This window comes from Sphaerodactylus townsendi, linkage group LG10 (genome assembly GCF_021028975.2).
Source record: "Sphaerodactylus townsendi isolate TG3544 linkage group LG10, MPM_Stown_v2.3, whole genome shotgun sequence".
Lineage (NCBI taxonomy): Eukaryota > Metazoa > Chordata > Lepidosauria > Squamata > Sphaerodactylidae > Sphaerodactylus > Sphaerodactylus townsendi.
The window spans coordinates 75200132-75226375 of record NC_059434.1 but is presented as its reverse complement, the minus strand read 5'-3'; the positions used below and the strand labels follow the sequence as shown (position 1 = coordinate 75226375).

Sequence of the window (26244 nt, the reverse complement as noted above, 5' to 3'; positions counted from 1 at the left end):
AGCAGCTTATGCCCTGCGTTTAATGTAATTTACGGTTACATGATCAAGGACTTATCACCGTGGTATTCTGACAACCATGCTGCGATTTGTAGTCCTCCTTTTCACATATAGAGGTATTGTGTGTTGTATCATAGCCAGCATGTATATTTCATTGACCACATGTGTTGCCATTTAATGCATCTGGTGGAGTAGCCTGTTGCCAACAGTGGTCAAGCAAAAGATACTAATTTATCCCCAAGAACTGCTCAGCATTCGGGGGGGGGGGGTACAATTTTCAGCAGCAAACCTGGGGTATTTTCATATATTGTTCCACTCATATTCATAGCTGGAGAAGTGGAATCACCCATCACAAAATACAGAATTCATGATCGAGTAGCTGAAACTGCACAATAGGTATTTATAACCTGTGTTTTGTTTATTCAACTAGAGGGAACATTAGCTGCCTAACTTCTACCACAAAACCATTTTTAGATTAAAACTGACCCTCCTCCAATTATCTCTGGGCAAGTGGGAAAAAAAGCAGCCGGAGCTGATTGGCCATTGCTATTGTGATAAAATTTAAACTTGGGCAAGGTGTTGGAAAATACCATAATCATCATTGGGAGATATCTCGTCTTCAGAAAACACAAGGTAATGTCCTTATTCCCTTCTATCCTGTAACAATGTAGTCTTTGCTTTAATTTAACTAAATGAAATACTGCTGTCTTCCATTCTCTAATTAGACAGGACTATTGGTAGCTTTACTGCTGACAAGCAATGAAATTTGATCCCAGGACTAAATCCTGAACCCTTTGGAAGCAATTGCCTATCGAGGTTGTTAAGATCACGAGAATTCAAGGATGCAACCTTCGTCTAAAATCCTGCTTACCCTTCAGTGCAATGCATTTCAGGGAAAGCTGATAGGATATCCACTTTACAAGACAGTGGTTCTGCATTACAATTTGTGGCAGAGTGTTTTGCAAATTGGATTGCATTCATTTAAGAAACCCAAAAGCTGCACAATTTTTAGATGATGTCAGGGCAAAATAATTAAGCTGGCCCTTTTTGTATATAATCACACAGAAAGGAGCCAGATTCGAGAGTTATAGAGATAGTGTGTTCTATAAATACCAGGTTTCAATTCAGTTTGATTGCTATGGGGGGGGATGGTCAGCACTGAGTCATTCTGTTTCGTAGCAATGCTGTCATATCAAGAAGGATATTGACAAGCTGGAATGTGACCAGACAAGGGCAGCCAAAATGGTAAAAGGTCTGGAATCCATGCCCTACGAGGAGAGACTCAGGGAGCTGGGTATGTTTAATTTGGTGAAGAAGAAGAAGAAGAAGAAGAAGAAGAAGAAGAAGAAGAAGAAGAAGAAGAAGAAGAAGAAGAGGAGGAGGAGGAGGAGGAGGAGGAGGAGGAGGAGGATTATTTATATCCCCCTTTCTCTCCTATAGGAGACTCAAAGGGGCTTACAATCTCCTTGCCCTTCCCCCCTCACAACAAACACCCTGTGAGGTAGGTGGGGCTAAGAGAGCTCCAAGAAGCTGTGACTAGCCCAAGGTCACCCAGTTGGTGTGTGTGGGAGTGCGCAGGCTAATCTGAATTCCCCAGATAAGCCTCCACAGCTTGGCGGCAGAGCGGAGAATCAAACCCGGTTCCTCCAGATTAGATACACAAGCTCTTAACCTCCTACGCCACTGCTGTAGGTTAAGAGAAGGTTAAGAGAAGGTTAAGAGAAGGTTAAGATAGCCATGCTTAGCTATTTGAAGGGATGTCATGTTGGTGAGGAAGCAAGCTGTAGTAGCCAAATAGCGCTGAGTGATATCAGCTGTATTTGGCTTTACCAAGTCAAAAGTATCCACACTCTGATAGTTTGTATTGGGGCTGAAGCATATTATCTGCTTATGATATTTCATTATCTTCTTGTATAAGGGCTGAAATAGGCTTGTTTATTGGCTACACTCTTATTAAATATCTATCTAGCCCCTTATCTGTCCAGTCACATAAGCCAGGTTCCTGTGCTAATGGGACACAAATAGCCCCTTGTTCTGAATGAGAACAAGACACTTTAATATCACAGAGTCTCAGGGGTGGAGCAAGGAGGAACTGCGCCTGAGGCACGAATGCGCCCTGTGCCCCTGCTGCAGTGCCACCAGCTCCACCCCAGAATGCCCCTGGAACACCCCGGAACTCCCCAGAATGCCCCGCCCACACTGCACACTCTGGGCGTCACACACACTCTGTCCCATTGGCACTAAGCCACTGCACAGTCTGCTTGTTTATATTATCTATTAAAACTATTTGTGGAATACTGTGTAAAAAAAGGACTAGTCATAAATATGCAAAAATAAAAAATTATGGTGTTTGCCAAACCCTTTACTACCACCACCACCCTCCCAGTATATAAGTGATACTTCACTAAGAAAATAGTGACCCTGGTCATGTACATTAATGATTTAGTTTAGGAAGTCCAACTTTTTACATTGTTCTGTTTTCAGAAATCACAGAAGATGAAAGTTCCTCTTTTGTACTTGAGTCTCTTTGGCCTAGTATGGGCTCAGTCAGTAAGTATCACGATTTTCTTCCTACTATCTGTGGAAGTTCTATACCAAAGACCACACTTGTCAATAAAACAAAAGTGGATTCATAGACTGTGATTATGGTTTGGGACTAACAAACTGGAGTGAAGCTCCATCTGCGGGAGGTTTTCCTACCTCCCTTTTTTGGGCTGAAGCTTTCTGCTGATCAAAAGGAGAATCAGTTGAAGTCTAATACTGCAAGTGCACGTTGTAGATCCACGCCGATATATGGTTTGAGTCCCAAAGTCTGTGCCATAAGAGAGCTGGCATAGCATCATGGATAGCCTCTTGTGCCAAGTCCAACTTGCATTCTCACTCATGCAAGATCTTGTGCACCCGACATCTGGGCTGTTAATATGTACTGAGCGAAGCCCTATGCATTACAGAAGATCTTGTGCAAGCAGAAATATCAGTTTATGTTTCTACTAACACACTGCTGGATTCAAGTCATGTATATACTTTATATGTAGAAGAGATATTTAATGTACTGTTTTACTACAGCACAGGTAGTAAGTAAAAAACAAAAACAAACCCTTACACTGGAAAATTCAGTGCAAAGAGACAAAGGATGTCATCAGTGGTGGGATCCAAAAATTTTAGTAACAGGTTCCCATGGTGGTGGGATTCAAACTGTGGCATAGCGCCAATGGGGCTGGGCAGGGCATGACGGGGGCGTGGCCGGGTATTCCAGGGGTGGGGCATTCCTGGGCGGGGCTGTGGCAAGGACGCAGCTGCTGTGCCGGTCCTTGGGCAGGAAAAGAATGCACGCAGGCGCAGGCTGCCACGCAAGCCGGTGCACCTCCTGCTAGACTGCTTCAAGTTCTGCGCGCTACTGCTGAGAGGAGGGGCGTAACTAAGGCAAAATCACGTGGCAAAATCACCAATTAGTAACCCCCTCTCGGCACACACAAATAATTAGTAACCTACTCTCGGGAACCTGTGAGAACCTGCTAGATCCCACCTCTGGATGTCATAAAGGGTTTGCCAGAGAAATGCAAAATTGAAATGGAATGCAGGGGTCTAAGCAGTACAGATGAGACATTTCAAATCATCCTTAAACAGATTCTGAACTTGGTAAATACGGAGCAAATTAGATCATTGGAAAAGCACAACAGAAAGTTTGCTTCTGCAGAGCTAAAACTTAGAATTATCTCTATTTCGTTCAGGGGGAAAACAACCCTTTCACAGACAGCATTATGGGAAATAAATTCATTATTTGATATTTTTGCTGATGTTAGTTTCTTCTTCAGGAACTTCAGCCTCATTATAAGAAAGATAAGGAGAAGTGCATGGGAGGACATCAGGTAAATTAATAATTTTGTGTTTTTCCCCTTCTGCCGTTTGGCCTGATTCTTTGGAACAAGCTTTTCGGTGTGTTACTTCTTTGTACAGCTATTGAGGAAGTGACTTTAGAACTTCCTGTATGGTCAAGTGTTTCTTAATTCAGGAAGATTTAAAATTATTTACATCGTTTTTTTATTACTTTAACATCAATGCTTAGCACTCTGCTCAGAGTTGTCTTGTGACGATTTAATGTTATGTTTTGTAAATTACGTGGACAGCTTTTTAAAAAAGGATATTTTCAAAAAAGTAGAAGTATTGTCGAAGGCTTTCCCAGCCAGAATCACTGGGGTGTTGTGTAGTTTCCAGGCTGTATGGCCGTGTTCCAGTAGCATTTTCTCCTGATGTTTCGCCTGCATCTATGGCTGGCATCTTCAGAGGATGTAGAAGATTCACAGTTTGGATCCATCCCTCCTCAGAGCAGTAATAGGGATCTACTATTCCTTAAAGAAAACAGATCAGGAGAAGGTTAGCAAAAGCTTCTGATAGCACATATGATTTTTTGTAATGCCCCTGAATGAGTGCTGCCGGCAATGCAAACTGAAAGGGGGGCGGGGGATTCAAAATTGTTATGTAGAAAATATGGCCACCACTGGAAGGAAGATGAAGGGTGCCCTCTGGTGGTTCTACAGCTCTGTTGCTCTTGGTCCACTGCTTAATAAGGAGGCATAGCTGAATTAACTCCAAGACCTAATGCCACTCTTTTCTGTCTCTAGATAACAGTGAGAAGCCGTAATGCCAGGCATAAGTATTATATCTTCCATTACATATATTCCTCATTGATGCCAAACAATCAAACATGGATTAAGGTAAAACTGTGTGGCTTGTTTAATACATGTATCATATTGATATTCTGTCTTGTCTGGAAGCCAAGATGAATAAAAGTCCTGAGGCATCTTAAAGATTAACAGATGGATCTCTTAATCTTAATCTATAGTTTTAAAGATTAGCAGAGAATGACCAACAGTTCTCTCTGCTTAGTATAACCCCCTGTGTTTTTTCATTCCATTAAAAAATGTAAACTGAAAGACACGTTAAGTTCAATCTCATTACAACAGTGGTTAATATTGAAACAGCAGCAGCCAAGATAAGAAAGGGCAAGAAAGGGGTGGGGAGAAAGAGGACAGATTTTTCATTCTCTGGACTTTGAAGTGAGGAAGAATTAAGGTTGCAAACTTTGGCTGTGAAATTCCTGGAGGTTCCAAGAGGGGGCAGTGCACAGGGAAGCCAGAGTTTGGGGAAGTGAGGATATCATCTCATAAAGCGCACTCTCCAAAGCAGCCATATTCTCCAGGGGATCTGAGCTGTATAGTCTGGAGATCAGTCATAATTCCAGTCAAACTCAAGACCCCATCTGGAGGCTGGCAGCTCTAGGAGGATTAATACAACAGCTTCACTACTTTTATCCTCACAGAATTCAAAGACCCAGTTTCCCTACTCACAGAGTTTAACAAATGCTCATTTGTCAAAGTAAAATCTTTCCAAACTAATCATTTTCCTTTTGGAAATGCAATTTAGAAAGAAGAGGACAATGACAAGCATATTTCCAGTGGTCAGCAGGGACCGGACAAGGAAACGGGACCAAGAAAACCTATGGTTGACCACACAATAGAAGAGAAGGAGGAAGGGCATATAAACTTAACTGAAATGGGAAATAATAGAGAGTCTGAGGACAACACCTGGAATCTGAACGAATACAATGAAAACACGAGTAGTAGAAAAGACAGTCAGCATCATAGTAACCCTAAGAATAGGGCTATCCCTCTGTATCACTTAGAATTCATTGCTGACAAAGGAAGAAATGATACATCTACAGATGATACTGCTGATGACATAGATGGAAGTGGAGTCATGGGTTTTATAGATCAGGATGAAAGACACCATGGCGCCATTTCTGGCAATGAACATCAATACCAACAGAAAGACCACCAAGGTACAAGAAACACAAAGACCAATAGTCTTTGGGAGAGAAATGAAACTGGTCAGTCTGGGATGTCTAATAACACCAAGCTATCCAGAGCCACGTTCATCAAAATTGGGGTGAAAGAGAACGATGCCAGTGTGATCCAGGAAATCAACCCTCACAAAAATACCCCGAAGAAAAGTGAAGGTTCAAAGAGCTATTTGGATGTTTCCACGAAAGTCAAAAGTGCCACCGGTAAAGAGCCAGGTAAAGAAGTTGGTTATGGTGATATGCTGGACAAAGACAAAGGGGAAAATGCTTCTTCCCGACTACAAACTCATTTCAATGTACAGGGTAAAATCTCTGAAGATTTGTTTGGAAAATTGGATCGCAGGAGAAACGGAGGCAATTACACTAGTTCTCCAGACACAGATGCAATTAAAATGGTGAATGAAAACATTGTTAACTTCACTAGTGTGTGTGAGAAAGGGGGCAATGAATATGCTATGCTGAATGGGAAACTGGATGGAAAGAAAGACATTTATAAAGAAACCAAACCATATCAAAAAGGTGAAGTGAGAGATAACATCATGAGTAGCAAGCAGATAGAACTAGCTGATGTCATGAAGCTTCGCAAAAAACTTGCGGTGAAAGATGACATCATCAGTGGGATGTCCAGCAGCCATATTGACGTAGCTGGTATTTCCAAAACCCATAGAATAGGTGGAGGTGAAGACCTCACAGGGAAATCTATCACTCAGATGGAGAATCCTAGTTTCATTCTGGCAGGTAAAATAAATCAAAGCAGAATTATAACCAGTGGGAGGTTGAACGGTTCTGGAGATACTAAATCACATACAAAAGGTAGAGATGAAGTGACACTCTTTGGAGGAGTATCTGTCAGCCAAGGATCAGGTTCTTATGCAACAAACCAAAGCAGAAAAGGTAGCAGTGAAGTTGGTATCATTCATGAAATCTCCAACAAAGGATTAGAGAGTTTTCATTTAATCAACACTCATCGCAAAAAAGCAGACAGTCATGAAAAAATTAACAGAAAAGCTCACAGAGGCAAGCAGGGTGACCCAGAGATGCAAGGAAAGGGCGACCATAAACCAGATGTTACATTTCAAGAAGGTAATAAGGAAGTTGTACAGGGAAATACCGGTTACCGTAAAGCCCACGGAACTGCAGGTCTCAGTACTGACTCTTCCATAAGAAAAGAAGAAAACAGCAAACGTAAATCCATCAGGATCAAAAGTGCTCTCTCTCTGGCTCATGGATCTCACAACTACAAGCATATTGCAAAGAGCAAGGAACATCTTTCTTTGAAGAATGCCAGGAAGCTTACAGAACCTAGCAAAAAGAGCTCTAGAGTTCATCATGGAAGACGCAACAGCAACATAGCCAAGCAATACCATGGGCATCTGGGGGTCCTGCAGCAGGAAAGCAGGTCACATGACAAAAAGAGTAAATCAAGAAAAAGTGTCCATGCATCTGACAGGAGCCATTCATCTGAGAGTGAGGAAAACAGCAGGACTGACAGCCGCCAGTCCTATGAAGATTACCAGAATGATAACCCTGATAGTGACCAATCAGCTGAGAGTGCACAACAAGATCTTTCTGCTGGGAGTAACCAGAGTGATAACCAGAGCCAAATGGAAGACATCTGTTGTCAAAAAGATTATCAGGGGCACAGAAGCAATTAGGAATTGCATCAGTTTATAAAGAGACTCAGCAGCATTTAGTCCATATTATCTGGTTGCACTTAGACCATGGTCAAGTTATATTGGTTGCAGTATAGTATCACCTAAGAGCAGAGGCGTAACTCCGAGGGGATGGGGGAGCACGACGCACTGGGTGCGCGCCCCGTGGGGGTGTGGTGAGGGCATTCTGGGGGCCTTCCAGGGGTGTTCTGGGGCAGGGCGGGAGCGTTTCGGGGTGGGACAGGGCGGAGGTCACACCAGTGCACCGAGCGCTTTCCCCCCTTGCTATGCCTCTGCCTAAGAGTACTTATTGGACCTCAGATGAATCTACTCATTGTTTCTCATAAATATATTCAGCAGTTCTAAAGAAGTCTTCAAGTTTCAAGACTACTTTGGTGCTCCTGGCAGAAACCTGGTAGTTGAAACTGCCTTCATTTGCTCTTGCTTTCGTTTGCCCTAACTGCTTTGCTACCAGATTTGACTGGATACATAAGTCACAATGTCATTGTTCTCAATATGTCACCATTGACTGGTGGGGATTGTCCATTTGATTAACAAGGAAAGGAAAAGGAAATAGAAGCACAGGTATGCAATGACACCCCCCCCCCCCAAAAAAAAAACACAACAACCATCCAGCAAATACAATCAGCTAAGGCACTGGTCTTATAAACAGACCAGACAGAATCACAGGGAAATGGGTCCATCAATGTGATACTTGGGGGCTTTCCGAGGGATCTGCTTTCTGATTGCGGCCAATAAACACGGGTGTTTGGAGGGGAACTTTGAACAGATCCCGCCTCTAAAATGAGTTTGCCCCGTGTTATTCCCCCCCAAACCAGGGTTTTTTGAGAATTTGGATTGCAGCCGCTCACAGACTAATGGTCAGGCAGGAGGTGTTTTATTTGCCTCTATTTTCCTGTTTTAGAAAATTTGCGGCTTACATATGCATAGCTATGCAGGTGCAGATGGTTGTATTGTGAGACATCAGCATGGCTGTGGGGGTTCATTTGTACATGCCTGCATAGCTACACATTGATGGGAAGTAAATTAAAAAATAGACGCGCCTCTGTGGGAAGGCACCACGGCAACCTGGATTTTTTCTGCGGGCTCCAATCGCTGCCTGCACAGATGCTTGTGAACATGAAAACAGAAAAACGGGTTACTGTATCCCAACTGCAACCCAATATACATTTGCTATGCGGAACAGGCCTGTGAGTAACAGGAGGCTTAACTGGTTTGCAGATCAGAACTGCAGAGTATTTAACAGTGCCCTTTATCATAATTACTTAACAGACCAGGTGATCGGGAGCAACAGCTGCAGAAGGCCATTGCTTTCACATCCTGCATGTGAGCTCCCAAAGGCACCTGGTGGGCCACTGCGAGTAGCAGAGAGCTGGACTAGATGGACTCTGGTCTGATCCAGCAGGCTAGTTCTTATGGTCTTATGTTCTTAACTTCATTTAAAAAATATGACTCTCACTGTGGAACCCTAAATTTTTCTCAGTAAATTTCTTAGTCCCCATCTTATTTTTAATGGTATAATTTCAGATTGTTAGATGGAGGGTAGATTATGTATTTTCTCATATTGACTGCATTTGGGTTAAAATACATGATAAAACTCTAGTGGGATTTATAAAATACAGCATGTACTTTTATAAGTGATATTATGATAATGCTGCATAACAATAAAGTATTGGGAAATTCATCTTTGTCGGTCTACTTTATTTTTATTTTAAAAGTGTTCTCATGTCCCATGTAAATATAACCCTAAATTCTCAGTCCAACTAGATAACTATATTTTCCCTGTGGACTTTGGGTGTTGGTGTTGTCTTTTGGATAGATCATACCCTGCATAAATATCTTCCTCCCCCACACCCCAGCTATATTGAAATAGTGGAATACTGAGCCTCTAAGAAGATCTGTACAGTCCACCCTCCAAAACAACTATTTTCTCTAGGAGAACTGATCTCTATGGTCTGGAGTTCAGCAGTAATTCCAGGAGACCTCCAGGCCATACCTGGGAGTTGACAACCCCATGGGGTAGATATACATTGCAGCCCACAGTAGTTTTCCTTGAAGACTAAGCAATCACATTTCAAGGCTAATAGAAACAAGGAGTCATGAAGCTTGACTGTGTGCCAGGCGAGACCCTCTCCAAGCCAAAAATGATCACACACCCTTGCTATAGGACAGTGGTGGCGAACCTTTGGCACTCCAGATGTTATGGACTACAATTCCCATCAGCCCCTGCCAGCATGGCCAATTGGCAGCAGTGGCGTAGGAGTTTAAGAGCTCGTGTATCTAATCTGGAGGAACCGGGTTTCATTCTCCGCTCTGCCGCCTGAGCTGTGGAGGCTTATCTGGGGAATTCAGATTAGCCTGTACACTCCCACACACGCCAGCTGGGTGACCTTGGGCTAGTCACAGCTTCTCGGAGCTCTCTCACCCCACCCACCTCACAGGGTGTTGGTTGTGAGCGGGGAAGGGCAAGGAGATTGTAAGCCCCTTTGAGTCTCCTGCAGGAGAGAAAGGGGGGATATAAATCCAAACTCTTCTTCTTCTAGTCCATAACATCTGGAGTGCCAAAGGTTCGCCACCACGGCTATAGGACTTCGGTCTGCTATGAAAAGCAATGAGTAACATACACAGCACCAAAGAAGAGCATCTGGGCATCCCTTGCAAAGCAAGGCAAATTGCACTAGGCCAGGTGAAGCAGATGCATAGCTCCAAGGGAATGGGGGATACGCGATGCACTGGGCATGCGTTCCTGTGGGGTTGGGGCGTTCCAGGGCAGGGGCGTTCTGGGGCGGACAGGGGCGAAGGACGCACCAATGCACCGGGCACTTTTCCCCCTTGCCACGCCTCTGAGGAGAAGGGACACATATGATCAGTAAATCTTAAGACAACAGAATTATCCTTTAGAACAGCGGTTCTCAACCTGGGGGTCGGGACCCCTTTGGGGGTCGAACGACCCTTTCACAGGGGTCGCCTAAGACTCTCTGCATCAATGTTCTCCATCTGTAAAATGGATAAATGTTAGGGTTGGGGGTCACCGCAACATGAGGAACTGTATTAAAGGGTTGCGGCATTAGGAAGGTTGAGAACCACTGCCTTAGATGCCGATCAAGAGCTGCAACACACATTGTCCTCTAGAGGGCAGACATGTCACGCAATGCTACATCTGAGCTCACTGCATGGGTAATTTTTATTTTGCTCAGTCACGGCTCACTTATGGAGACCTTGGGAGACCTTGTACCCCTTTCAAGGCAAGGGACATTCAGAGGTAGTTTACCATCTTAACAGCACTAAAGGTCCCCAGGCAAAGCCCTTACCTACACAACCATCCACAGGAATAAAAATGTAAAGGGTCGATAAAATTAAGCATATATTTATTGGTTATGTTTTTATAAGTTTCAGTCTTGAAAATGAATGTTCTCCTGCACAGTTGGTCACCATCATGAGCGTGAACACTCTGAGTGCAGTTTCAACATTGGGAAACACAGATTTCGAGTTGCCTGGAATTATTTTTCTACACAATGCAGGGAGAGCCTCACAATCAGCATCAAGAACCCTGAAGTGCTTGCGATGCTCACATTCATTTGAAACCATAATCAAGGTATTTGCAATACATACCAGCCAGATGTTCATGCTTTTTTTGTTCAGCTCAGGGGAATGTCAGTGGAACTGAGGAGTTAACAATCTTCATCATCTCACGTGCGTGCCATTCAACATGATTGACTGTGGACCTTTAGTCTACTGAACCCCAACTGTGCATGGCTAGAAGTTTTAGCAACCATTCTGAGCCACAGAATATTTTGGGTGGTGAAGGGGCAGGGGGAGAGAATCAGGCTCCATCACTGTTATAAGCAGAGCATTATGATCCAGCCAGATTCATACTATGGACCAGGGAAGAACAAACTTTAGCATTCAGGGGCATAACTTATTAAAATAGCATGTATCTGTTGGCAGAATAATTAACACAGCAAAGGTGCGCAACCTGTTTAAGGTATAGCTAAAGGTTTATTACATGCAGAGGAGAGACAGAAATAGAAGAAGAAGAGAAGAAGAGTTTGGATTTATACCCCACCTCTCTCTCCTGCAAGGAAACTCAAGGTGACTTACAAGCTCCTTTCCCTTCCTCTCCCCAAAACAGACACCTTGTGAGGTAGGTGGGGCTGAGAGAGGACTGAAGAACTGTGATTAACCCAAGGTCACCCAGCAGGAATGTTGGAGTCCGGAAACACATCTGGTTCACCAGAGAATCCTTTGCCACTCAAGTGGAGGAGTGAGGAATCAAACCCAGTTCTCCCGAATAGAATCCATCTGCTCTTAACCAATACACCATGCTGACCTAACCACTACACTGCGCTGGCCTAATTACGTGGCTAGATGAGAGAGAGAGAGAGAGAGAGAGAGAGAGAGAGAGAGAGAGAGAGAGAGAGAGAGAGAGACTTCTTCCAAGAAGGGGGGTGTTACACTAACAGTAGCTATTTGGAGACAAGGAACGGCACATGACAGTAGAAAGTCCTGACCTCACTGTCCTATCTTGCTGCCCTTTTGCTGCCCCCTGCAGGTCTTTCCTTTGTACACCAGACATGGTCTATTTCAATAGTGTCAACATTATAAACCAAGAAAAACTCTGTGTGAATGGAGAAGAACAACCTCACTTAGGGCACTAGTTCAGTGCCACTTGCTGCAAAGGTCTAGAGCCGGTACATGGTCTAAAGCCCATATGAAACGTCATGCAGAATTTGGGATAAAGCAGGGTTTAGAAGGTCTCTCGGGGCAGAGACTGTGGCTCAGTGGTAGAGCTTCTGCTTGGCATGTAAAAGGTTCCAGCCGTCATCCCTGGAATCATTAGTTGAAGGATCTGGCTCTAATCTGGGGAACCGGGTTTGATTCCCCGCTCTGCCACTTGAGCTGTGGAGGCTTACCTGGTGAACCAGATTAGCCTGTGCACTCCAACACATGCCAGCTGGGCAATCTTGGGCTAGTCACAGTTCTTTGAAGCTCTCTCAGCCCCACCTACCTCACAGGGTGTTTGTTGTGAGGGGGGAAGGGAAAGGAGATTGTAAGCCCCTTTGAGTCTCCTTACAGGAGAGGAAGGGGGGGATATAAATCCAAACTCCTCTTCTTCTTCTCTACGTGATATGAAATCTCTGTTCTAGAGACCCTGGACAGTGGCTGCCAGTCTGAGCAAACAATGACTTTGATGGAGTGACGGTCTAATTCAGTATAAGGCAATTTTATAACTTCCTTAATATCTCCCACTTGTCCTTATTTGTTTTTGTTTTTTTCATTCCACCTCTGCAGATTCTTTGTTTTGGCCTGAGCCCTGAAGTCACCCAGGTGAACTCAGCTGCTAAAACCAAACTGGTTATTACCAGTTTTGTTACTTCAATGTTTCCTAGAACTAAGCAGAAAAATAGATTTCCAGCCATTACTAACATAGGAACTGTCCTGTTCTTTGCAGCCTTGATTTGATGGGATATTTTTTATTTTGCAGACCCATAAAACTATATATAGTCATTGAATAAATCAAGTCCTGTCTATGTAGCTTTGGGGGGGGGGGTATTAACCCAAGGAAAGACTAAAGAGTCAAATAATTTCAGTCTACTTCCTCTGCAGACTATCACTGACAAAGTGTCCCATGGGAGGAACACAGCCAATGGCAGGTCACACAGTTCAAGATGGAACCCAATCAAAACAGCAACAACATGACAGTGAGATTTAGGTCTAAACAAACACGGTCACCTGCACCTGGCTGGAATCCCACCAAAACAAGTCTGGGGGGCTCTTACGTGTGGCTTTCTTGGCTTCCTGTTTCATTTCCTCCAATGTCAAGGGGCAAGTTTGTGTCCTCATATAACATGTATTTATAAGTTCATCTAGTTCTGTGCTATTTTGTAAGGGTGGGTATTTTTGCGTCTCTAGGGTCCTATAACCCCTTTGCACATCTCATGCACATCCATTTGTCATCCTTCATAGCAGGACCCTGAATTCACAACAACAAACCTTTGCTTCGTTTTTGAAAACGCCTCCTGTATTTCATCGCTTACTCTTTGCATTTAAAATTAACACACAAGCCCTATGTCTTTATTAATTAATTAAAATATTTATATCCCAACTCCCCTTGTGGTTCAAGGTGGCTGAGTTAAACACATGATCAGTTTAAAACAACAACAACAACAAGAGACAAGCCTAAATCTCCCCCACCCCGAAAAAAAGCTACCTGCCATTCAAATCCCTCTCAAAAGCCCTAACAAACCACCAGGCCTCGCAGAGCCTCCTAAAGATCCTCAAGGAACTCTTCCTAAACCCCATAGAAAGAAGGTTGAGAATGAAATGTATCATCAACTCTATGCACAGTTAACCTGGAAGGCCCAAGCTAACCTGCTGTTGTCAGATCTCAGAAGCTAAGCAGGGTCAGCCCCGGTTAGTACTTGGATGGGAGACCACCAAGGGTTGCTACATGGAAGTACATAATGGCAAGCCACCTCTGTTCATTGGCTTGAAAAACCTGATGGGGTCACCGTAGGTCAGCTGTGACTTGATGACACTTGATGTGACTTGATGGCAGCTGTGATTTGATGGCACTTGGGCTCCAACAACTGTTTGCATGAAAGCAGTCATGTCAGCAAAGTAGTCCTTTCATACAGCAATGCATGTGAATTCATCTTGCACAAGCTCTTCTTTGAGCATCCCTTGAAGTTCCAGCACTTGATTTTAGAAATGATGGTGTGTTTAGTTCAGTTGGTGATGTTCTTGAGCAGTCTCCAAAGGTAGGTACCATCAGAGGTGAGATTCGTGGACCACTGTGCCTTTAGGAGATATGCCTGTAGCATTCTGAGCTGGATAGAAAGATGAAATGGTAACAGGATGTAGGTCTGCCTCTTATAACAATCTAGGTCTGCCTGTCTGACCCTCCAGTCCAGCATCCTGTTTCCCACAGTAACCAAGATGTCCCCCAAAGAGCCCAAGTATATCTTTTTCAACATAATGAACCAAGGAGATGTGTGGATAAATCCACCACATCTTCCTAAATCTTCTTTATGTTGAATGCTCCACCAGATCCTGGTGCCTACCATCTCCCACCCCCCTTCCGATTCTCTGTTCACGTCAGAGAATCATATTTAATTGCTGCTTGTGTCAAAACCATTATTGCCTGCACTGGTGAACATTAATCTTTGTAAAAAGATAGCTTCCTGTCCCTGCCATGGGAAAGAAAATGTTGGGCGCAAGTTAACAAAAAAGGAAATCTTGCTAATAGTAGTCCGAGGCAATATAAACTATCATTTTAACAGAGATCAGTGTTGTGTGTAGCTGTGCCTTCCATGACAACCATTTTATGGTTGATTTCACCTCCTGTGGCAGCCATTTTGTGGTTGTGTCCAAATATAAATCTTGCTGCAAAGTGAGATAAAAATAGAATCAATAGTGTTTTGAAACATCCAGGCGGATTCCGCATGGGCCAAAAACAGCGGTGTGAAAATGGTGTAAACACTGTTTTAAACCATTTTATACCATCTTCACACCACTGTTTCTGGCCCATGAGGAATCCATCCTAGATTCAAGTCCAGTAGCACCCCAGAGACATACAAGATTTTCAGGGTATGAGTTTGCAGGAGTCAAAGTTCATGCCCCCAAAATCTTGTTGGTCTTCACAGTGCTGCTGGGCTCGAATCTAGATGTTCCACTACAGATTGTCACAGCCACCTTCTGAAACTGTTCCAAATCATGTTACTCTATTTGGGACCCAACTCCACAGTTAACTAATATATAATTTTGGCTCCCCACACTCAAACTCATGAATATTCCAGGATTGTTTTAATAACTATGACTGAAGTTGGCTATGTAGTACCTATTTTGTAACCCATTGTAATGTGTCCCATCTCCACTGAGTTGGATTGCTCAGAAACCCAGCGAGAGTCATCTTGATAACCACACACCTACTCTCAAGCTCAATAATTATACCCAAGTTATATTATAACTGAAGGTCTTTAAAAAAAATCTTGCTTCCGGTTCACTGTCATTTGTATAGAAGTACAAATAAGATCTCACCTTGTCTTCCGAAAATAATGCAGCACTATAATTACTTCTCACCTTTTAGAAAACCTCCTGGGCAGCTGGTTTAGGAAACCAATGAGCTAACTATTCAGAAATTTAAATGGTGCGGAAATGGGAGAAACTTGTTCTTTGGGGCAATTTCCCCAAACCTTTTCAGATAACTTATCCTTGCATTGGTCATTTGTGGGGATTGTTTCTTTGACTCATTCATTACTCATATCTACATCATTCATGAAAAAATAAAGCAAGCAGGGCAATGGCACCTAATAAGCCATTGGCCCTTTCCGCACAAGAGGAATAAAATGTTTTGAGGCTGGAAAATAAAACTTTTCCTGCAGGGGTTCTGCACAGCTTTAGAGCCAAAATGTTTTGGAAACGTTTTATTTCAGATATTTTTATTTGGAAACAGTAAACCAGCAATCTTTTTTCTCAATTTCCAGCTTGATGTGAGGAGACCAGGAAATGTTTTATTTTTCCCGCCCAATTTTGGCTTACAGTTTGCTTCTGGGCTCAATTCAAAGGCTAATATTGGGTGATTCCGCACATGAGTAAAATAGGTTCGACCCAGTTCCCTGAGAAGGGTACTGACCTAGGTCAAAGCCATTGTTGTTCCCCACTGCAACCAGCTTGATCCCAGTTCGGAGGGTGGAATCATCCTGTGCCTCTTCGCCACTCCATTCCAATTGGCTACTGTTCTACAGCCACGTTCCGTCTATCCCCACACACGTTATTAAAAAAATGCCACAGGAATGGAGGGACGAAGGTGGCGTTTTTTGATTGGCCAGCTGTACGCATGCCCGAAACACTCAGCTGTGATTGGCTGAATGGGGACTCCTTGGCACCAGAGATTCCTGCACTTTACTGGAGATCGAGCTGAGGTTTAGAGGCGTGCTTCCCTGAAAAAGTAGAGTAGTTCCCAACTGGAGTCGGAATTTGACTGTTACATGCGGTGAGAAGCTGAGTACAAAAAATCCAATGGCTTGATCCCAGTGGTTGTGCAGAGCACTTAGGTCGAACGCAGCTCGAACTTAGGTTGATAATGCAAGTGCGGAATCGACCATTGACTTCTAAAGCCCGGTGGGGCCCGGGACCAACACACCTTAAGGACCACCTTCTCCCATGTGAATCTACTCTCTCTGTCCAGTCATCCTTGGAGGCCCTGCTTCAGTTGCCCCTGTTATCTGAGACCAGAGGAGCGGCAACCTGAGAAAGAGCCTTTCTCTGTCATGGCACCCAAACCTTGGAACTCCCTCCTCAGGGGAATTAATCTGTCCCCCTACATTGGTGTCTGCTGCCAGCAGGAAAATGTTTTGTTTCGTCTGGCATATCCCCAATAATGATTATTGTCTGTCCTTCTATTGTGTTTCAACTGGATTTTATATTGTTTAACTGTACTTTTAAGTGTTGAAATATTTTAATGATTTTTATGTTCACTGCTTTGTGGACCCTGATTGGATAGAAAAGTGGCATAAAAATGTCTTCAGTAAATAAATGTCATGAAGGCTATGCATATCAGAGTATTAGCCATGACAAATAAACACAAAGCATCAAATGCAATTCATTTCTCAGTATCGGTGTTTGAACACAAAGAACATCTTCCACGCTGAAGGTCAAACTAGCTCTTTTGCAAAGGCTTATGGGAAACTGAGAGGGTCTTGAGACAGCAAAAATATTTTGGGAAGTGTCTTAGGATCACTGGGGTGCCATTTGCCATCCCTTCTTTTTCTCCTCAAGCCATAGTGGGCCATTATCCCCACCCCCACAATTTTCATGCATCAAAGGGCACAAAGCGTCAGACCCTTTCTTGGTCCTATATATTATAAATCTTCACTGGTTGCATTCCAAATCCTCATGCCCACGTTATTCCTGATGTGTTGTTGTTACTCGTGGGTGTTATAAACGAGAAGCCTGTAGGCTTGTTTTTCATACTAGAAACTCAGCTTGCTATATCGTTGAGACTTGTGTACGTTCAGTGTGTAGGCACGGCCCACAAGCCAGACTGTATGAAAACACAGTTTATAGCCTTGTTTGAAACATAACCCGTAGGCAGTAATTTACTAGAAGAGAAGTCGCTCTTTAGACTTATTGAAAAGGCCACTAGAGAAAACATATAATGAGCTTTGGCAAAGACATGGGGATGCTGCTGCGGACAGTGACTATTTGGCAACGACTGGGCCACATATCTCAGAGTTTGTCTTGGTTGGATCCTCAGACCACATCCTCTGTTTGGGGTTTTCGCTTCCTATTTCTATTGTAGGTATCATCTGTTTCCCCCTAATTTCAAATCCTGGACAAATAAGAAAAAAAATGTTCCATGATGACCTAGAGTATTTGGTTGGCCTGCTACATTTTTAAAAAAACCATTAAGGCCCTTTGTTAGATCCCAGTAAAATTACTTACCTCCCAAATAATTCTGTGCGAATCCAACCCCGACCCCCATCAAGTAGAAGAAGGTGGTGCAACAGCAGATGGCTATAAAAAATAAAAAGGAGGAAATAGTGCTCCCCCAAAGGCTCCCAGTATGGCCAAGTGCTCACTGAGGTGATGATATAGGGTTGCCAACCTCCAGGTGACGGCTGGAGATCTCCTGCGATTACAACTGATCTCCAGGTGAAAAAGATCAGTTGAGCTTGTTTGGAGGTTCTAGCAGGGGAGCGCAGCTATCGTATACCCTTGACCGAAGAACGGTACACTCCTTCTATCTGGAATGGTCGTCCTCTTCCACCGAGCGCGCAGCTTCGGGAGGGACGCACATGGAGCAGTGAGGGAGGTAGGGGACACCCGCCTAGCCAGCCAGATCAGCCGAATCAACCCTGGCGATCAATGGGGTGACAGATGTCGCAGCCAGATCGCCCTCACATCCAAAAAAAAGATCAGTTCACCAGGAGAAAATGGTCACTTTGGAGGGTGACGTCTATGGCATTGTACCCCATTAAAGTCGCTCCCCCCATACGTCAACAGACCCATTTCCTCACAAACCTTTTTAAAAACAATTCTTAGGTTTGAAGCATTTTCAAACTGTTTTCACTTGCTGTGAGATCTGTTTACTACATTGTATTGTCGAAGGCTTTCACAGCCGGATTCAACTGGTTCTGGTGGGTTTTCCGGGCTGTGTGGCCGTGGCCGTGGCACCACAGCCACACAGCCTGGAAAACCCACCAGAACCAGTATTTACTACATTATCCATGCCTCTGTGCCGTCTATAAACGTTCTTCTTGACATCATTTTATCACATCCCTCAACCAGAGGTGGGATCCAACCAGATCTCACCACTTCTCTAGAAGTGGTTACTAATTTTTTCTGAGTGCCAAGAAGGGGTTACTAAAGCAACCTCCCTGCCCAATAGGGACTGGAGGTGCGTGTGTGCGGCGGCGCCACTGTTTGAATCCCACCACCATCGGAACCTGTTATTAAAATTTTTGGATCCCACCACTGCCCTCAACTCACTCCGTTGCCCCCTCGCCTCTTTTATTTACATCATTTCAGCAGTTTTTCAATTTTTATTTTAGGGGATAAAATCTCAAAGCATCAATTAGACGAGCTATAGAGAATCAGGGCGAGAAGCACTGAAGCATCAATTCAACACATAACTCCAAAAAAGAAGGCAAAAAACCTAATGGGGGCCATGAATCTTGTTGAGGGGGTGAGTGAGGCCAAGCATCATGGTAAAGGGGGGGAGGTAATTGAAAACATTTTACAAATATTTTAGGTGATTTGTGTGGAAAGAGCCTTAGGGGTACCCTAAACAACAGGGAGAAAGTTTCTGATCACTAGGAATTCCACTTCTTCTGATATGGCAAGAAACCTCCTCACAATCCTCTTTGATGCCGGCCAGTGCCACAGAGTTCTTATTGAAATGCTTCAGTATCCCTGGTAATGCACTGATGTCTCTTCCAAGTGCATTATGTCCCTGGCAAGGGCTTCTCCCATCAGGTAATTCACCTGCCTGACAACCTTGCAAACACCAAAGCTGGAAAATACACTCATTCTCCTGTTCACACAAAATGGCAGTCAAACATAGTTATACATAGCGTAGTTACATCATCAAAATCACAGTGACTGGACAGGGCTCTTCGAGTGGGACATCTAAGCTAGGACCCTTCTCTATGATATCATTATTAAATGAAGTAGTGTTCTGTTAGGTGAGAGCCAGCATGGTGTAGTGGTTAAGAGCAGGTGGATTCTAATCTGGAAAACCAGGTTTGATTCCCCACTCCTCCACCTGAGTGGCAGAGGCTTATCTGGGGGAGGTGAGTATCCTCATCCCTGCGGAGCTGCGTGGGGAGGAAAGGTATGTTGAACAACAAAACGGAGGTGCCGAAAAGTTGCACAATGCTGTTTTTGAAAAAACTCGCTCATTGAGCGAGTTTCGAAAACAGCATTTCCCCGCTGGTTGCAGAGAAATAGCCCAGTCCTGCCTCGTTTTGGAGGCAGCAGCCGTGTGAACAGGACCCCAGGAACGGTGTTTTTACCATGCCTGGGGCACTGTTTTTGGCCCATGCTGAATGGGCCTAAGAACCAGGCCTAAGTGATCCTGGCTATTGGGGAAGAGACTGCAGGTTCTCATAATCTCCATAGCATAAATATAGAAAAGAAACAAAGAAAGAAAACGTGGGATGTGTCCATAGTTCAGTGGAAAGCAAAGCAAAATAGCTCTCTGGCAGCAGGGCCAAGAGAGACCTCAGAGGCCACAGAGAACTTCTACCTATCACAGTAGACAAGATAAGGCTAGTTTGACAAGTAAGTGGATGAACTGTCTGCTATTGGTCTGATTTGGCAAGCAACATCCACAGGCTATGCTGATGGCCATTGGTCTAGGCGTAGCAAGGGGGGAAAGCGCCTGGTGCACTGGTGTGTCCTCCGCCCCCGCCCCACCCTGGAATGCTCCTGTCCTGCCCCAGAATGCCCCTGCCATGCCACGCCCCTGCCACGCCCCCACAGGGGGGCGCGTGCCCCCCACCCCCTTGGAGCTATGCCTCTGGTCTGGTTGGCTTTAAGAGGAAACTAGGAAAGTGTGCAAAGGACAAATCCATCAATATCTATTAGCCAATGTGTCTATATTGAACCACCTTGAAAAAAGAGTTTGCACAATTTAAGCCATTTCTGTGCTATTCCTTTTAACATTGTTATTGTGGAATGAGTAGCTTTACTGGGATGTGGCAACCTCAGATCAAATGACTCCATTTAAATCCAGTTTAGCTGTCCTTTCTTTTCCAGTCTTGCACAAATGTCTGCTACACCCTGCACTAAATTTAGAGGAAGGAAACCAACAGATTTTTCCACTCAAGTCATGATCTCCATGGTTCAAAAGTCATGTTTCTGGTCAAAATAGAAGATGCCCGTAGAGGAAAGCAAATTTGTTTAATTCTGGCACAGCTTTGTATTACTTTGAACAATTGTCACACAAAGGCCTAGAATGCCTTTTTGGAGAGGCAGTTACATATTTTCTATTTTAAATAATGGACGTAGGTTTTAAATGGAATTGCTTTTGTGTCTTGTCTAAATTTAGAATGCCAGGATAATGTCCTTCTAACAAGGACAGGGAAGAGGAGGTTTGTGAAAGAATTCGGACTGTGCCTCATCCTTTTTGTGCGGCATCACATGAAGAAGAATCCATGCTAAAATGGGAAACTGGCTGGAAAGGTTGCTTCATTGTGGTGTCGCAACCAGGACACTTCTAGTGCCTGAAAGCAAACAAGACCATGCCCAATAGACACACAGATGTCAGACAACCTGGCAAACAAGCAGGAAGGCAGTTTCAGGAAGTGGTCCGAGGGATTCTGTAGGAGTTAACTTCCCCTGAGTCAGTAAGGAGAGTCTGTCCAAATTGCTGCCTCCCAGCCCATTCCAGTGGCTTGACAAAGAAGAAATTATCTCTATCAAGAACAAGGCCAGTGGGCAAGATCGTAGAATCATAGAGTTGGAAGAGACCCAAGGGCCATCAAGTCCAACCCCCTGCAATGCAGGAACACACAATCAAAGCACTTCTCTCAGATGGCCATCCATCCTCTCTTTGAAAACCTCCGAAGAAGGAGCAGAGGCATAGCAAGGGGGGAAGCGCCCGGTGCACTGGTGGGTCCTCCGCCCCCGCTCTGGAACACCCCCACCCCAGAAAGTCCCTGCCCCAGAACGCCCCCGTCCCACCCATGCCCCGCCCCCAGAACACCCTCGCCACATCCTCACAGGGGCGCCCGGTGCGTCGTGCACCCCCCTGGTTCCCTTGGAGCTACGCCTCTGAGAAGGAGACTCCACCACACTGATGTAGTGCATGAAGAAAGTAATCAAGGGTGGGACAATGTCTCCATTGTAGTGGAGCCAGCATCTGCTTTCCATGCTGATTCTTGCTATGCATGCCAAAAGGGAAAGGATGCATGTCACCTTGCTTTCTAGTTATGTACAGCAACATCAGCTTCCTTCCTTCCAAAAAACAGCAAAAAAATGGCTTCCTAGAGCATCCTGACCCAAGACTTGAAGACCACGGCCCTAAGTAACCCACCACGGTCAATGGGATGCTTCATGATCAAAAGAAACGAAAGGAAAGTTCTATTACATATAGCAGGCTGGTTGCATATATCTTGTGGCAATTACACTGAAGTGAAAGTACCCTTCCATCATTCAGATATCACCCCTGTCAATATAAATTGTTACAAAAAGCAATAAGCCAGGAATGCCCCTCAATCACCAGGCACAGTTCCTGATAAAGATGTCACAGTCCTGTGGCGGCGAACCTTTGGCACTCCAGATGTTATGGACTACAATTCCCATCAGCCCCTGCCAGCATGGCCAATTACCCATGCTGGCAGCACTGATGGGAATTGGAGTCCATAACATCTGGAGTGCCAAAGGTTCGCCACCACTGTCATAGTCCCATTGCACACCACATTGGTCAGGCCACACCTGGAGCACTGTGTGCAGTTCTGGAGGCCTCACTTCAAAAAGGATGTGGTCAGAATTGAGCAGGTGCAGAGGACAGCAACAAGAATGATCAGGGACCTGGAGCCAGAGGTGTAGCAAGGGGGGAAAGCGCCCAGTGCACTGGTGCATCCTCTGCCCCACCTCACCCTGGAACGCCCCCTCCATGCCACGCTCCCACCATGCCTCCACCACACACACACCCCGTCCCCTTAGAGCCATGGTGGCGAACCTTTGGCACTCCAGATGTTATGGACTACAATTCCCATCAGCCCCTGCCAGCATGGCCAATTGGATGTGCTGGCAGGGGCTGATGGGAATTGTAGTCCATGACATCTGGAGTGCCAAAGGTTCGCCACCACGGCCTTAGAGCTACGCCTCTGCCTGGAGCCAAGCCCTCTGAGGAAAGGCTGAAGAACTTGGGAATGTTTAGTCTGGAAAGGAGATGGCTGAAGGGGGACATGATTGCTCTCTTTAAGTATTTGAAAGGCTGTCGCTTAGAGCAGGGCAGGGACCTCTTCCTGTTGGCAGCGGAAGATAAGATGTGCAATAATGGGTTTAAGTGATTGACAGAAAGGTAGCAGGTTGATATTAGGAAAAAGGTTTTTTTTAACAGTAAGAACAGTTCAGCAGAGGAATCATATCCCTAGAGTGGTGGTGAGGTCCCTCTCACTGGCAGTCTCCATGCAGCAGCTAGACGAACACATGTCACGATATTCTAGGACAGGGGTCTGTAACCTGTGGCTCTCCAGCTGTTCAGGGACTACAATTCCCATCAGCCTCTGCCAGCATGGCCAATTGATCCTAGTATGATCCTGCATTGAGCAGGGGATTGAGAGCCAGTGTGGTGCAGTGGTTAAGAACAGGTGGATTCTAATCTGGAGAACCAGGTTTGTTTCCCCACTCCTCCATCTGAGTGACAGAGACTTATCTGGTGAACCAGATGTGTTTTTGCACTCCTATATTCCTCCTGGATGACCTTGGACTAGTCACAGTTCTTTGGAACTCTCTCAGCCCCACCTACCTCACAAGGTGTCTGTTGTGAGGAGAGGAAGGGAAAGGAGTTCATAAGCCACCTTGAGTTTCCTTACAGGAGAGAAAGGTGAGGTATAAATTCAAACATTTCTTCTGGAGTAGAGGGCCTGTATGGCCCCTTCCAGCTCTATGATTCTATGAGCCCCTGTACTTCTGCATACCAGTTTCTGCAGGAGAGTCCTTCACACTCTCCCTGAATCCTAGAAATAGTATCCTGGACTAGATGCTTTCAGATCTGATCCAGCAGGGATCTTCTTATGTTCGTTATGAAACCACCGGATGGGGCAGTGGGCCAGCGGACCGTAACCTCCTCCTTCTCTGAGCAATTGTTTTGTCACAGATTTCAAGGAGCAAGCGGAATTTGAAGCATGTTCAACGGAGTGCTTCCTGCCAATGAACAACGATCATTTGTTCAGCCCATTAACTTCCTCCTCCTCCTCCCACACATACCATGCAAACATTATGAACTGATGCTATTTTGTACGCCTGGGTGTTCATTAAATCCTACCCACACCCCGATGGCAAAAGTATCGGTGGAAAAAAATCACAGAGACTCATTGTGAGCAATGTGACATGAAGCACTATGACTTGGCTGGAATGGATATGGCTCTATTAGCCCTATGGGAAAGCCCCAAAATGTAGTTTTTATTAGTAGCATCAGGCGTGGTATCCTTCAGCAAGGAATATTCAGAAGCAAATGGGAAGTACAAAACAGACGTAGCCAGTCAGCAGGAAATGAAGTGGCTGTGCGAATCACAAGTAACTTGTCTCTCACCTGGTAGCCTTCACAGTCCCAGATTTTTTTTTCAAGGTGTGATTTTAAATTGGAACTGGCGTAAGCACTAAATGCTGGAGGGGCCTTTTGAAGGAAGACCTTGAACTACACGTTTTTAAACCTCGGAGATGAGAACGAAAATGGAAAGTCAAACAGATTAATAATAGAGATAATTATTTTTTTTCCCTAAGCGGCATATTTATTTATTTGTCTGATTGATTTTATCCCACCCTTTTTCCAACAGAGCTCAGGTCAGCTTGCGACATAAAACTTAACAATCAACTAACTTTAAAAATACGACATCACCATAAAAACAATTAAAACCAATTTAAATACAATATTAATAGAATAATATTAAGCGCCCTAACTAATAGATTAAAACAGATGGCAATTAAGCCCCTTTCTATCTTTCCCCCCTCCTCCTCCTCCCCTGCCCCAGAGACAACCCCTTCACCAGGCACCCCCCCGTGCCCCCCCATGCACAGGGGCATGGCTCGGGGGTGCCAAGCCATGCCCCCAAGCCTTCATGCAGGCTGAGCCCGCCCCCCCCGGGCTGTGTAGAGGCCAGCAAGGCCTAGGGAAGGCAAAAGCCGAACTGCATGGAGGCCGGGGGCGGGGCTCAGTGGCGTGCGGCTGGGGCCTATTGGTCATGTGGGGGACGCCCGGTGCTCCCCATGTGACCAAAAAGCATGTGCCCGGGGCCATATGCCTCTGGAACAGACACATGCAAGATTTTAGCCATGCAATATATGCTTTCTGTATAGCGACCATCTTTTCTCAAGTGGGTGAGGCTTGGAATTTCAACATAGTTCGCAGTCCAAGCACAGGAGTGCTGGGCCAATGCACATCAGTGAAGAATGAATTAAGATAGGTCTGTGCTCAAATTGGCAGAAAGACGTAATGGGCTTAGACTCTATCTACTGTGGCTTGGTATGTCCTACATGACAACAGGAATGCTGAGGCAAGGTCACTTAGAGTGGAAAGGATTTCTCCATGGTTTCAACCCTTGACTTGGTCCTTTGATATTTCTTCTAGTGCTTGGGTTTATTTCCAGCGTGGCCTGTTGTTCATTGTCTTGGCCTTCCCTGGGGTATCATAGCTTTCACTGGGGTATACTGCTTTGAGACTTGGTGTTCTTTCCAACCTGGAAGGAAATCATATCTCAAAGAGGCTTAGTGAATTGCTCACAGGCAGCCATGGTTGTCCTTTGTTTGACCGTATTGCCTACATACAGGCCTTGGCTGGCCCGGTGTTTGTGAGTTCTAGCCAGTTAGAAGGAGTTGCTGCACTTGGTACCATGTGGGCAGGTACGTGTCTCAGATAAGAAGTTCTGTGTGCTGTAAACACGGAGCCATCCTCCGCAGAGCCCTCCTGTGTAAATTATTTTCCACAGACAGGTGCTTGGCTTTTAGCTTGCTTGTTGTCAAGATGTAGAGCTTGCTTAGCCCATGAAATTCTGTACAACTCTGGTCCCTTCAGACATCTCCAGCAGACGCTGATCTGCCCGGGCACACCCCAGGCTTATATGGCCCAAAAGAGCCCATCTGCTACAGTTTGGGATCTTCAGCAAGCTGAAGGGATGTTTTTGGGGAACTCTGCTTTGCTTTGCTTATTGTTTGTATATTGAATACAACCATCATCTTGCACATAACACCTGATTAATCTTGAATAAACACCATTTTTATTATAAAACAATTTGCTTCCAAGGATTGAGTAACTGTCTCATTGTTGACATTGTAATTCACCAGATGTTACCCTTAAAAATGCTTTGTGTGTGTCCATTCATTCAGTTTTTCTGGGAAGAAATTATTAGAAGAGTTTGGATTTATATTCCACCTTTCTCTCCTGTAAGGAGATTCAAGGTGGCTTACAAGCTCCTTTCCCTCCCTCTCCCCACAACAGACACCTTGTGAGGTAGGTGGTGCTGAGAGAGTTCTGAAGAACTG

The 26244-nt window shown here is 44.8% G+C and overlaps 1 protein-coding gene across 1 annotated transcript; it reads left to right on the top strand.

Annotated features, from left to right (window-relative positions):
• The first annotated feature begins 583 nt into the window (after positions 1 to 583).
• Positions 584 to 7665, top strand: MEPE (matrix extracellular phosphoglycoprotein). The gene is made up of 5 exons (XM_048509704.1): positions 584 to 630; positions 2482 to 2547; positions 3813 to 3866; positions 4620 to 4712; positions 5422 to 7665. Exons 2-5 carry the CDS (start codon positions 2494 to 2496, stop codon positions 7510 to 7512), a joined length of 2292 nt encoding a protein of 763 aa, XP_048365661.1. The 5' UTR covers positions 584 to 630; positions 2482 to 2493; the 3' UTR covers positions 7513 to 7665.
• The last annotated feature ends 18579 nt before the right edge of the window (positions 7666 to 26244 follow it).

Excerpts from the sequence above, each read along its gene's own strand:
- MEPE (XM_048509704.1), top strand. The coding sequence starts at position 2,494 with ATGAAAGTTCCTCTTTTGTACTTGAGTCTCTTTGGCCTAGTATGGGCT. Across the intron at positions 2,548-3,812 it reads GCCTAGTATGGGCTCAGTCA|GAACTTCAGCCTCATTATAA; the intron begins GTAAGTATCACG and ends TTTCTTCTTCAG. Across the intron at positions 3,867-4,619 it reads AGTGCATGGGAGGACATCAG|ATAACAGTGAGAAGCCGTAA; the intron begins GTAAATTAATAA and ends TTCTGTCTCTAG.